The sequence below is a fragment of the Danio rerio genome, chromosome 6, assembly GCF_049306965.1.
Source record: "Danio rerio strain Tuebingen ecotype United States chromosome 6, GRCz12tu, whole genome shotgun sequence".
Lineage (NCBI taxonomy): Eukaryota > Metazoa > Chordata > Actinopteri > Cypriniformes > Danionidae > Danio > Danio rerio.
Genome location: NC_133181.1, coordinates 32,527,501 through 32,542,632, shown reverse-complemented (window position 1 = coordinate 32,542,632; position 15,132 = coordinate 32,527,501). Strand labels below are relative to the sequence as shown.

At 33.0% G+C, this 15,132-nt stretch overlaps 1 protein-coding gene across 47 annotated transcripts in view; it reads right to left on the bottom strand.

The window, feature by feature from the left end:
- Nucleotides 1–15,132, bottom strand: part of dlg1a (discs large MAGUK scaffold protein 1a) — a 220,569-nt gene that overhangs the window by 50,113 nt on the left and 155,324 nt on the right. For all 47 annotated transcript variants that reach the window (XR_012407163.1, XR_012407164.1, XR_012407165.1 and 44 more), the window contains 5 exon segments: nt 13,522–13,646; nt 11,171–11,340; nt 10,940–11,076; nt 8,587–8,731; nt 2,940–3,066 (listed from right to left, as the gene is read on the bottom strand). Coding sequence is in view for 43 of the 47 variants with exons in the window: in XM_005165898.6 (XP_005165955.2) it covers nt 2,940–3,066; nt 8,587–8,731; nt 10,940–11,076; nt 11,171–11,340; nt 13,522–13,646 (704 nt within the window). In the remaining 4 variants the exon portion in view is untranslated.

The following is a 15,132-nucleotide window of genomic DNA, read 5'->3' as shown; positions in this document are numbered from 1 at the left end:
TTTTATAGTCATCCTGTAGAATTAAGTCTTAATTCAAAAAGCTTATCAGATTTGGCATCCTTGACTTCACAGATTGGTTGCTTATATCATGACGCTAGCTTCTGACGTCAGAAGCTGTTTGGTTTTAACATCAGTATGACGTATTTGGTGAATTCTTCTGATAGGAAATAAATCTCCCTGATTAAAAAGGTTTAACAGTAAAGCACGCCAGAAAGTGTGTGCGCATTTTCTTTTTAAGTGATACATTTTGGCTCTGCTCGCTACTGAGATACAAAAGAATGAGATTGACATTGGCAGCAGAGGATGCTTCTTATGTAGTAATATAATCAGGTTTAATCCTAAATTGTGGATGTGTGATTTTTATATTTCGCAAATGAATGTCTATTCATGTAAATGGATACAAACTTAAGCTATCACTACACAGCAAAGTGGCACAGAAACCAAACCTGAAGCAGCATCAATAAAAAAAAATGTGTATTTACACAAATTGTTTATTAAAATAAAATGTCTTTACACTGATATTTTACAAATGAATACCATCCCTCAGGTATTAGATATGGTGAAACATGTCTTTACCTTTTGTATTAAAAATCATTTACACTGGGTCACCCGTCTTATAACCACTTTGCTATATCTTCTAGCCATTTAAAAAAGCTATATATCTTTTAGTTTGGCTATAAAAAAGCACAAACATTTTTATGTTAGTTTAAATAATGTTTAAGGGTGAGCAACGCGATGGCACAGTAGGTAGCACGATCGCCTCACCGCAAGAAGGTCGCTGGTTTGAGCCTCTGCTGGGTCAGTTGGCATTTCTGTGTGAAGTTTGCAAGTTCTCCCCATGTTCGTGTGGGTTTCCTCCTTGTGCTTCAGTTTCCCCCACAAGTCCAAACACATGTGGTATAGGTGAATCGGGTATGCTAAAATTGACCGTAGTGAATGTGTGTAAATGAGAGTGTATGGATGTTTCCCAGTGATGGGTTGCAGTTGGAAGGGAATCATCTGTGTAAAACATATGCTGGATAAGTTGGCAGTTCATTCTGTTGTGGTGACCCCAGATTTATAATAGCGGATAAGTGTTTAAGGCCAATATTATTAGACCCCTTTTTTAATTTTTTTTTTTTTAAATTGGCAACAGAACACTGCTGTCAGAACAATGTTTAATTTAATCCTTTAAAACAAATTGCGGAAAAAAAAAACATATGCTGGAATAGTTTGCGGTTCATTCTGCTGTGGTTACCCCAGATAAATAAGGGACTAAGCTGAGATTTTGTCTTTAACAATATATTCAATATTAACTGGCTTCAAGACTTATCATTAACTGCTTATTGAGAGCTAGTTATGAAGTTGTCGTATTGTTTAAGTAAAGGTAAGGGGTAGATGGGAAGTAGAAATAGGCATGGGCTCATATATGATTTTGAATGTATGATAACCTTGGATAAAAATGTCACGGTTTCACAGTATTGTGATTACTGCTCTAAATATATGTTCTCTTTAAATGTATGGGTAAAAAAAAAATATATTTTTCCCCCATTGAACACAATATTTTTTTATTTTGAGAAACATTTAAAATATTTTGAAGCAGTAAACATGTCAGGATAAATAATTAAAATGAATCATTGACTTCTGTCTTCATTAGTTTCTAAAACACACGTTTCTTTACAATTTAAAACAGAATCTTCGAATTTCTTTTCAGCTGAAGATACTGTCGTAAAAATATATATATAATAAATAAACCTTACACATACCTTGGGAAAGGTATGGCAGAAAAATTAAGGTTTTAAAAACCTGACTTTTCCAAACCGCGGTATACCTTGAAAATGATTATTGTCCCATGTCTAATAGTATAATATGGTGATGCTGATTAAGGCATTATCAATTAGGAATACAGCCAATATGCAAGCTAATAAACAATTATCTAAAAGAGAGAATTGCTCCTAATACTATTGTACTACCATTTTACTGTATGTGAACATTAGAGTGTTAAAAACAACTTTTCTTTTGTCATTTTAAGAAGTAAAAGACTGTAAGACGTAAAATAGTGTTTAGACAAGAAAACTATGTCAAGATTTGAGATATACTGTATAATTATATGACGTTGACAAAATATTTTTAGGATTACATTCGTAAATTCTAACATAGTTTATAAGGGTTTATGAATGCATAATACATTAAGAATACTCTTGGGCATTATCAATAAAAGCTTCATAGAAATGTGTCATATTTTTAAGCAACTTCAGACAAAAAGTAAACATACAGGCATATTCAATTTTAACTGTAAGTGTGCAGCTCTTCATAAAACAGTTTAGAGACCATCTTGAAGTTTAAAGTTTACATTATAAAAATAAACCTGCTTTGTAGCAATATTCATCATAGTATTGTATAGTCATAACAGAAGAACGGGAATAATGCTTAAAAACAAATAAAGCTTAAAGAATACATTTAAAAAGAAAAACACCTCAGATTACTGTGCATGTGCGAATCATTTTACACAGTCTGTTTTGAATGCCATTAACCTTGGGCAGCTTATCAAAATGCTATTCCCTCTGAACCCTGTATCTACATCAAAATTATGGATCCGTCTTCACACCAGGCTACAGTACATTTAATGAAACTTATATAACATTATCTTACAAATTTCAGGATGATGATACAAAGGGGGAAAAAAATCTGAAAACAAAAAAGCAGCAAAAGATGTGATGAGAGTGGAAGAGATGAGAATGAGTGTGGTCAAAGTCTGCGTATGAAGTGTGTATAAAATGAGTTAAAAAGCGAGTCAGCAAGTCATACATTTTATCAACTTGAAATAAATGATTGTTCCACTTCACAAGACAGCAAAAACACAAAAGAATCATGAAGTTGACCTCTGAACCTGAAGCTATCAAATGTTTCTGTGTGTCATGAGGATGTCATGATTGAGAATGTGGAGGGCAAAGGCTCACCTTGTGATCTCATCATCTCCCAGCATGCCTTTTGAGACAGGAGAGTACCGAGATGGGGTGGCAGGGGTTAATGGTTGACTCAGATAGCTTTGGGTGCTGATATGGTTCTCCATGTGCTGGGAGTAGGCTGGAAAAACCGGAACACAAAGATTTGATGTTATTGATGTAAAGATGAAAACTCATTTGATGATGCTCACAGAGGTCAGGACCTGGAATCTCAAAATGACTGCACCAGTCATATGCAATAATGTGAAAAACTGCAAGTACAGACATGCCTAATATTTCTGAAGAAACTTGCTGTGTGAAAGGCCTTCTAAAAGAGTCAGACATGTTTTATTTATTTATTTATTTTTTTATCTTTTCTTGTGCTCGGAGCATGTTATTAATGGTCAGTTTTTCATATATGACAATCCAAACATATACTGTATATATGTATATGTATATATATGTGTATATATGTGTGTGTCTGTGTGTGTGTGTGTGTGTGTGTGTATATATATATATATACATATATATATATACATATATATATATATATATATATATATATATATATATATATATATATATATATATATATATATATATATATATATAGATGAACACTGTACACTCTCAGAGTGTGGTATTTTTTCAATAGGTACACATTTGTACTTATAGGGTCCATATTGGTTCCTCAAAAGTATATATTAGTACCTAAACATTTTAAGAGGAACACTGTTGTACTTTTTAGGTACTAATATGTACCCTTTAGGTATTAATACGAACCTTTAAGGTACAAATGTGTACCTTTTGAAGGTACCACCCCAGTGACAGCTCGCATACCTTTATTTCTGAGAGTGTATATACAACAGTTCTGTCTGGTTCTGGAATCTGATTGGCTAATAGAAGTGTGATAATTCTGCAATATCAGAACTCGTACTGCCTCTTTACTCATGTATTACTCTGCACACAGACAGTGATAATAAACTCATTACAGTTTGACAAATTTTGCAGCTGTTGGACAACAATGTACTTTTGAGGCTTTTTAGGCAAGAATATAGTTGTGAAGTTTCAATAACAGACAAGCTGTTTTGCTTCATAAAGCCAGATGGTCAGGAGCTCCATGTATTAGCTCAGTTTTGCCTATAAATGTTTGTTTTGACTTTCAAAGTGCCGCTAGCTCTCAACTTGCATTTTATTAAATCACCAAGGATACTAGTTTCAGCTAATAATCTTCTTCGATGTTCTACTGAAGAAAAAGCACAACGAATGGCCTAAGAGTGAGAAATTAACAGGAAATTCTTACTTTTGTGTGAAGTATCTCTTTAAAACACCATTGCAGCATGCTGATTTGGTGCTTGAGTAACGTTTCTTACTGCAATCAATTGCTCATTTCAGACAGTAAATTGCCATAAAATAACCAAAACATTTCACACACATCGTATCTACACTCAAAGCTTCTTTCAAGACATTACAATTAAGCTTTAAATGTCTGTTATAATTTTTAATTAAGTCATCCCCTTAAAAATACAATCTTTTTGATAATACAGCCTTTAAATATACGAGTAGGCTACTAGGCCACCCAAAAAGGTCTGCACCTCACTTTCATTTTCACTTTCACAAGCAGGGCAGAAGGATTTTTTCAGAACACTGAATTTGCAGCTTCGAAAGACATAAATAAAAAAAAGTTATGTTTTTGGCAACAGAAATGTATGTTTTTGTTAGAAGGATGTTGCTGAGCAGCAGAGGCACTTATATTTAATGTCACCGGGAAAAGTAGCACTTAAATGCATGCGACCATTTTGATGATCATTTTGATGAAATTAAAAGTAGAAATACTCATAACTCTTTTGTGTTTTGTCATTTTAGCACAATAACAATGTTAGAAATAAATATGGACATATAAAAAAGAAAAGTCAGGGTACTATAGATATGTGGGTTTGATTTCAACAAGTAAAATTGCTAAAAAAAAAAAAATGTAAAAATGGTTAAAATTACCACCTTAGAAGTAGTGTTAAGGGCACTCCTAATGAAGCATTTTATTTTTTTAACGAGCATCATTTTATTAGTTTTGTTAAAGGAGTTTTTAGAACAGCAGCAGCATGTGGAAAAACTGAGCGCCTGTTTTACGTTTTTTTTATGCACAGCTGAGCATTTTTGGAAGAGCGCTGATATTTTCAGCTGTGTAAAAACATTTAACTGGAAAAACTATTATTACATACAAAATGTGCTGTTTTCACAGCAGAATTCTGGAAATTTACTGGTAATGTGTTACAACTTATACCCATAAATTCTGGAATCAATTTTCCAGTATTTTTCATTTTAATAAGGGCCTGTTCATACCTGATGGTAGTTTATCAGTGATTTTTTCTGAAAAGTCTGTATGTGTAACAGCTAATGTTTACAGTAGGTGTGTTTCTTAATATATTTGTGGCAAACGTGATAATGTCTCATTCACACGAGCAGCGACTTTGTAGCTTGTAACTGCAAACGCAGGTCTGTGTGAGTCTACAGCACGGAGAATACAACCAGCCTCTGAGTGAGCTGAGAGAGAATCATGTGAGCCCTACTGGTGCTCCTATTGGCTGTTGCTCAAAAAAAGTCGCTCTTCGTTTGCATAAAGTTGAAGGATTCTGAACTTTGTTGCATCGCTCGGCATGCCCACCTGGTCGGTAACGATCGCTGTTGCTCGCATAGTCTTTCGGAAATCGCTGAAAGACTCTTCATTGAAATGAACAGTTGCTTACGCCTTTGCCAATGAAAGCCACTTGTAGTGTGAATGATGCTCATATCTTTCAGGCTCAGTGTCTTTACACTCTCTTTACCGATAATTCAAATACATCCATGATGAACTATGTGTAGTGGCAAAACTACATCACAATAACCTCCAAAAGCTTCCTAGAGAAGAACTTATTAAAGCAGTCCATGTTACATACAGTATGTGCATAGTCTCAAAATATTTAAATCTCATTCTCCTCTTCACATATACTGGTGATCCATTTGGTTGCAAACATGGAAACAAACACAGATTGACATAAATCACGTTAAATGGAGCATGCTATTTTTGTAACAAATTTTTTCAGTGGTTATTTTTTTAAAGACCATGACTGTAAGAGCACCAAAAAGTCTATTTACAAATTATTGGTTTTAATATTAAAACTAGCTCTAACACTTATATCATTATGTCTCCTTTTAATGATATGAGTTTATACTACAGTAATAAAAATAACAATACAGTAAATTGTGCATAATTATAAGTAGCTAACACTAAACATAAAAGCAACTTAATTAATATTACTAACAATATTGTAAAAGAACACACAAAAAAAGTGCTGACAAGCATTATTATAGCATAAATGCTGAAATATGCGGTTTGCAAGGTCACAAGTTTACACAAAGTACACAAACAGATAAAATGTAAATATTGAAAGCATCTGCAAAATGCATTAATGTATAAGGAAATTACCTTAGGGTGTTAAAATAATGGCTAAAATTTCCTTTTGTGTTCACTTAAATCCTTTTAAGGCTCTATAATTGATGTCAGTACTATAAATCTAGTGTCCTTATTTCACTGTGTCAGATGTAAAGTGTAATAAAGTCAAGGGTATACGCACTGGGCAATTACTAAGCGCCGACATTGACAACCCATTTATTTAATTCTCATCAAACAGTCCTTCACGTGTCAAATCCCCACGCAGTGCCTGATATAATGAAATGGTATGGCTAATGAAATAGTTCTGTTTACGCCTTCTGAGAAAAATCACATTGTGCGCCCTCACACGACCGTCTACATGTGCAAACGTCCTTTAAACCTCCCTCTGCAACACTTGCACAAACACGCGCACTCTTTTCTGCATATACTGATGCTGGATTTGCTGGCCACGTGATGCACTTCGTGATTAAATGTGCTTTTGTCCTTCATGCCTTTAAGCCCTAATGACAGCTTCCTTTCTCAGGATGTAATGCTGCGGGATCTGGCCTGCCTCTGGAACATCACCAAGGTGCTACATTATCGACTGTCATCGCTCAGCATTTTGCACAGTCAATTTTAGTGGCCGTCCTCACGAGTTGCTGCCCCCATTAACAGAAAGTGCTGCACATTGCGGCTTTCGGGTGGGATTTAAGCCACGACGGAGGATGGGTCACCAGGACTAAGAGTTGGCGCACTCAAAAAGGAACATTCTTTCATTATTTACTCATGTCATTTCAAATACATAGACGGATTGGTTTCCAAATGAAGATATTTTTAATTAATTTTCCCTCCATTAAAAGTTTAAGATTCTAATATAACTCTAAAAAGTATTTGAAAAGATCCAAAATAAAAAACACAAATTAATTCAATCAAATTATTTTGAAAAGTCACGATTTATTATGAGGAAATATTCAATTTAGACTTTTATTTGCATAATCAATAATGCATTGATCAGTGAACAGTTTTTACAGCATATTTATTTGGTCATGGAAGTTCAAGCATGCTTGCTTAATGCTTGAGAGCCAATGAGGTTCCTTCTTGCATCACATCATCATGTTTGAGCTTCAGAAAGAACCAATGAGGTTTGTTCTAGCCTTTCAAGTAGATATGGATGAGCTTCTGTTCATGTTGGATGATCAATGTTTAAATGATAATTAAAACCGAAATAAAATCCAATTTTCATATACAGTACAGTGATTCAGTGACTGCGTTTCTTTTGCACAATTCATGAATTTATGTTTTGAACGTTTCTGAAGCATCATCGGTTTGGTTGAATAAAATTACAATGGTGGGTCAACATTTTCTCAGACATGTTTGGTACTCACCAATATAAATACTGATAAATGTTATTTTGCAATTAAAATAAATTAATTAATTAATTAATTTATTTATTAAAATAAACAAATAAAAAATAAGTTAAAATAAATAAATAAATAAAATAAATAATTTAAATAAATAAATAAAATCAAATAAAACTAAACAAAATTAAATAAAAATAAATAAATAATAAATAAATAAATACATTTTCTATTCTTTAGTGTTTATTTTATTTCTCAGTTAAAATTTATGGTGCATCACACTGGACACTATAATAGTCCATTAAAGTTCCTTAGTAATCATATGACATTAGTTTCATTTGCACTTTCAAATTTTGTTTACGCTTGACTTTATAATAGTAATATGAAAATGTTCATATGATTTATGTACAATAAAGTTTGTAAAGTAATATTTTCTGTCTTTAGTAGATATTTTTTTAGGAGAGACTTGCTTTGTTTACTAAATTAGTGGATCTAATTGGATTTGCATTGTAAACAAAGTTTTTTAAAAAAAGTTAAAAATGTATTGTTTTTGACTTCATATATTAAGTTTTTAGTTATGATACTCAGATTCTGTCTGGCCCTAGTGATAACCATAGTTTACTGTCATTGCTGTTGACATACAGTACCAAACTACAAGCTTTCCATTGATGTCTGCGAGAAAGAGATCAGTTATCATGCCCAATACCAGTATTTGCTTCTGCCTAAAAAAAATCTCAATTTGTTTTCTGAAGATGAACACAAGCCTCACAGGTTTGGAATGATAAGAGGGTGAATAAACAAGGACTTATTTTGAGTTGAGTCATTCATTAGAATCAAGTCTTTTCCTGCAAAAAAGCTTCAAGGATTTAGTATACCTTAGGATAGGCTTACTTACAGCTGGTGACATCGGGAGGAGCGTAACTATCATTCATAAAGACACTAGTGGGTTTCGCCACTTTTAAATAGACAACATCAGGGGTGTTTTTCAAGGCAGCCACGGCATCTTCATGAGTGACCTCTTCAAGGCAAACAGCATTCACCTGAAACCAAACACAGAATCCATCAGATCAAACATGGCCCATGGGTATGGGACATAAACAGAAAGACTGCATTTATTTGATCAACAATATTGTAGCATTGTGAAATATTATAGCATAGAATGAAATTTATACCTGTGATGGCACATAGTCCTACTGAAATAATTTGCTGTTCAAGAAAGATTATTTATTATCAACACTACAAATTGTTGTGCCACTTAATATTTTTGTGGAAACCCTGATAGATTTGTTCAAGATTCTTTAGATGGGATTGAAAAAGAAGTATTGCTAAAAGAAAGTTTTAATTATTTAATTATTTTTTTATTTATTTTAGTTGTATTGACTAAAACGGTGGGTGTTTAATTTTTGGAGGATTTTTTAAAGAGCCCATATTATGACCTTCCATGCAGTGTGTAACAGCTATAAGCAAAGTGAAATATCCAGATGAGGATTAAATCTGAAAGAGCACCATGTTTAAAACAATTGACTCATATATAAAAGAGTCGACTCATAGTGGTTCAAATGAATCGCGAGGGTAACAAATCTTTAGCCATGTTGGCGTGACGTCGATACGGAACTCAAGCTCATTTGTTGCGCACACAGACCTGGGAAAATTAAAACACCCGGCACCACCCACAAACACTGTAGAAAGAAAAAGAGGAAGACAAACACTGTAGCAGATCCCGCTTGACTCATGTCGTGAAGACGCTGTGCTCTGAAGTGTGAGAGAAAGTTAATGTTATTTTCCCTACTCAAAGATGAGGCTGTGAAGTGTCGGTGGTTGAAGCAAAAATACCTCAGCATTATAGCCCAAGCCTTGTGCTGTGTTCATGTAATTTTTCTGATAAGTGCTTCAGGAATCTAAATGCTTACAACAGGGGATTCGTCGGCAGTTTGTTAAAGAAAGGATCAGAAAAACTGCTGATATAACAGACTTTGTCAGAGCTTGACTCGAACTTTACAGTACACAGTTCATGGATCAATTTCTTCCTCCATTTCAAAAGTGTAAGTAACTTAAGTGCGATTAAAATGGTTGCCTCCTTGTTTACTCTAGCTTGCAAGGTATGTTTTTAGTTGTTTTGTAACTTGTAACCGCTTGTACTTTACCTAGTTTACTCTTTACATTCTCATAATCGCGTCTAAGACCACACTGAAAACACGATGCGTGCGCGATGTGTTTACTGATTTAAATGCGTTTGTGAGCTCATGATCCACAGCCGGTTGTCGTTGATAGGGTCACCATTAGCTGTTTCTACACACATGCGGCAGTCAAGTTTCAAAATAGTTCAGCTTTTGTGACTTTGTGGATTAATACTGAATGTTTCACTGTTTTTACTTATGGTTAATCCTGCATTGGGCTCACACATACACTCTGACTACTACAAAATTATTGATAAGCTGTGGTGGCCCTTTCTCTTTGTCTCATGCTGAATGCAGTCGACCAATTGCAATAGACTGGCTCATCTGACCAACCAGGGCAGATTAGAATCACGCTAAGGAGGGGTTTGGGTATAAATGAATTGCATATTTTAAGATTATAAATAAATGCTTATTATAAGACAATAAAAGTGTTATTTTTTTCCTTACATGCATATCAGCCTGTTGTTGGAGACCCCAAAACCAAAACATGAGCCTCCTAAATGCATAATAGGGGCTCTATAAAGTGTATTATTTTTGTAAACAAAAAGCAAAACCAAGCAAATAACAAAATAAACGTATCTTTAACTTTAAGAGAATTAAGGTAATATAAAAACTTTTAATACAAATGAAGTGATTTTGTTCTTAAAGGAATTTTTCTAAAGTGAATTATTTTGTAAACATGATATAAAATAGTCAGATGTAAATGGTCCTCTACTGATTGATATTGACGGAACTTTTGACAACAAAACAAAAAATAAAACAAACAAATCTTCTAAATTAAAGTGTATTAAGGTAATATGAAAACTTTTAATATATATATATATATATATATATATATATATATATATATATATATTTTTTTTTTTTTTTTTTTTTTTTTTAATCATAAATAATATAAATAGTTTTAAGAGTTAAATATTTTGTAAATGTTAAAATAAAATTGTCAAATGTAAAGAGTCATAAAATAAAAATAAATAAAAATAAAAAATAATAAAATAAAATAAAATAAAATAAAATAAAATAAAATAAAATAAAATAAAATAAAATAAAATAAAAGCCAAGTTTACTTACAGCCAACAGTTTATCCCCAATCTGTAGCCTTCCATCTTTATGGGCAGCTCCTCCTTCAATGATTTTGGTGATATAAATACTGTTGTCCCCAGGAATATGTTGGTTCCCAACACCTCCTGCTATACTGAAACCTAGACCTGCCGAAAAGGTCAGAGTAAACAGAAACTACAGTAACTACACATTTAAAACCAGGTTTTTATTCTCTAACCTTAAGATAAATAATGACTTTACCTTTAGGACCTTTTACCAGCTTTACATCCATGATTTTTTCTGAGAGGGGTTTTCTTCTTCTGACGTACAGTCTGACAATGCAGCCTGCCTCCTTCAGCGCCTCCACGGCATTACTGTGAGTTACGTCTCTCACATCTACATCATTCACCCGCAGTATACAGTCATTCACTCTGCACAGAGACAAAGAGGGAGAACACTGTCAAAATAAATCTGTACAAATCACAGAGACTAAGTGCCACCAGACTGAAGTATAGTAGGCCCACACAAGTCTATTTGTGTAAACGTGTGTAACATAATTAGGTTTTTATATTAATTTCAGTAATATTATTTACTAATATGCACATGTTTATATGATTTAAAAGTTTGTAAAGTAATGTTTTTCATCTTTTAGTAGATACATTATATGTGAGGTTTGCTTTGTTTATCAAACAACTATCCATTGTAAACCTTGAATATAACCTTTTTGTTTTTTTCATGTTCTTAAGTTTTTAGTTATTACCCAAGATAGTTATTATTCCCAAGATCATTCCAAATAAATCTGCTGATTTTTTTTTTTTTTACAATATTATGTGGAGAAATAGCAAAAAATGTCCACAGATTCTGCTAGGCCAGTGTAAATGAGATTCATGCTGTTCTATCTATAATATAAACATGATGTTTTGATTAGAATAACAGATAAATAAAAACATATGTACGATTATAATTGAGGATTGGCCATTGACAACTATTACAAATGTTTCTAGTAAATAAAATGTGGAACAGATGTTTCAGATTTAAATTAACACGAGGAGAAGAATCATATTTATATCTGGAGGGTTATTAATTTACACTAAAGCCAAAGCATGGAGTTAAGGAAGACTATAAACTGCTTAGTCGTCTGGGATTAAGTGGGATTTACTGAATGCAAAAGTCTGACCGTTTGCCCTATTGACACATGCAATGCTTCAAACATATTGTACACTGCTATTTAAAAGTTTTACTTAATAAATGAATAAGAAAACACCTTAAATTAATGGTCCAGTAGTTCATGTTAAATTACAGTGTTTACTAACATAAACAATACATTTATTACAGTTAGTTAACCCAAATAAAGTTGTTCATTGTTAGTTCTTGTTAACTTACCATGCATTAACTAATGTTAACAAGCACAACTTAGCTTTTAATATCGCATTAGTGAATGTTAAACTATGATTAAGAAATGCTGTACAAGACTATTCATACTTTGTTCATGTTAGAAAATATATTAATATTAACTAATGGAGCATTATTTTCAAGTATTACCTATTAATTCATGTTCATAAACTAACACTGTAAAAACACTGCAGTGTTCCCCACAGAACACAAATTGTGTATTTACACTACCGGTCAAAAGTCTGGGGTCAGTATGATTTTTAAATGTTTTAAAATAAGCTTCTTTTGAGTTGAATCATTCCTGCTCACCAACGCTGCTTATATTTAATCAAAAAAGCAGTAAAAAGTGTGAAATTGTGAAATGTTATAGCACTTTAAAATAACTGTTCAAAAGTAGTTTAAAAATTTTATTTAATAATTTTATTTCATAATAATAATAATAATAATTTTATTTCAGTGATTATATATATATATATATATATATATAATATATATATATATATATATATATATATATATATATATATATATATATATATATATATATATATATATAGTGAATGAATGAATGAATAAAAAGTAAACACACACATAAACATATATATATATATATATATATATATATATATATATATATATATATATATATATATATATATATATATATATATATATATATATATGTTTATGTGTGTGTTTACTTTTTATTTATTCATTCATTCATTTTCTTGTCGGCTCAGTCCCTTTATTAATCCAGGGTCGCCACAGCGGAATGAACCGCCAACTTATCCAGCACGTTTTTACACAGAGGATGCCTTTCCAGCCGCAACCTATCTCTGGGGAACATCCACACATACTCATTCACACTCGCACACGACGGACAATTTAGCCTACCCAATTCACCTGTACTGCATGTCTTTGGACTGTGGGGGAAACCGGAGCACCCGAAAGAAACCCACGCGAACGCAGGGAGAACATGCAAACTCCACACAGAAACGCCAACTGAGCCGCGGATCGAACCAGCGACCTTCTTGTGTGTGCTTTTATTAAAGTGCATTTTCAACAAAATTGGTTGAGCGCTCAAAACTATCAATGACTTCACTTTCTCATGCTTCAGACTGGCACCACTTATCCTGTTAAATGTTAGCCTGATTCTTAATAAACATGTGCTGCATGTGTTAATCTGAACTGGCCCTTCTGGGAAAAAAACCTGTCCTGACCTGAGTCTGCCGTCCTGTGCGGCTGCTCCTCCTGGGATGATCTTGGTGATAAAGATGCTTGGGTCCTCGCCGATGTGGGGGTTATCGGTACCGCCTGCAATACTGAAACCCAGGCCCGAGTTACCCTGTAGGATAGAAAATCAAAACAAGTCAGAACTTAAAACAAAGAACATGTCGCTCAAAGAAAACAATACACCTTTAATCAAAATAATTTCTGATATGGCTGGGTGATGTAGCAAAAATGCAAACTCAATCATTTTTTTCCATGTTGAACAATAATGACAAATTTTGAGATAATGCTTACAGCTTTAAAAGTTGTTATCCCAACAATGACTGATGCAACAAAAAATTGAGCCTTTCATAAATTACAATTTAAAATATTGTTTATTAGCAAAGTCAGATTTTTTTTATTAACAGATTACAAATGTGACCTTAAATTAAAACAAATAGTAAAATACATTTAAAAAGACTAATCTGGCATTAAGAGGTAAATTAAATGAGAAAAACATAAACAATAAAAATATACTGTACAACTTCAAGCATGTCCACACAAGTTGTAAACCTTTCAGGGTTTTTTCGGGGTGACACTATGTGATTGAATAAGTTGGTTGTGCTGCTAGACTTGGTTTTCACAAACCATCAACATACTTTACAGATCGTTCTAATCTGCTCCTTGTCACACTTCAGATAGCCAAACCACGTCCATATAAAAGACTTCTTTTTTTTGTCAATAATTTTGTCATTTTTTAATAATAACTCAAGGTAAGTTTACTTTCGTCACTGCTTCCACTCATTATTTCTTTATTTTTGTCATCTTGTGGAGTCTGTTAGCAAAGTGTGGTAGCAAATGGTCTGTTGACTTCATGCTGAGAAGTCAACAGGACTTCATGTCCAGAGCTTATCATTGTTATTGAAATAAATTATCGCAATTCGATACGATATCGTTTATTGGCCCAGCCCAAATTTCTGATAATGACAATGACTCATATTAAAAACAAAATCAATAGAAAATTGTGTGTCCACACAGATGTTACAAAAGCTCTATCTGATTTAAAACATTTGATTCAGATACATATTTAATTCAGTACTCAAAAAACAGAATCAATTAATAATTCGCACCAAATACGGAACTAAATAAGTTGGTATGCTCTAAAGCAGTGGTTCTCAAACTGTGGTACGTGTACCACTAGTGGTACGCGGGCTTCTTTCTAGTGGTACGCGGAGGAATGAAACATGTCATGTACAAGCTACATATATTTCAAAATTTATCAAAAATGATGTATATAATATGCCATATATGACATAAAGCCTATATTTCTGAGGTAATCTGCCACGTTTTTTAACTGAGCAGAGTTGTAGCCGTTTTACTGAGCCTACAACGCTACTGTATTTCAATACTGCTCATTTTGGTGGTACTTGGAGAGACAATTTTTTTCTGAGGTGGTACTTGATGAAAAAAGTTTGAGAACCACTGCTCTAAAGTAACAACATTGTTGGCATTATGGGACCTTGTTAGTCAAGTTACAGCATTATAAGACATTTTACCATGCATTATTGGTAAAAGTACATACATTTTAAAAGTAATGTGTGTTGTCAGATGACATGGAACAT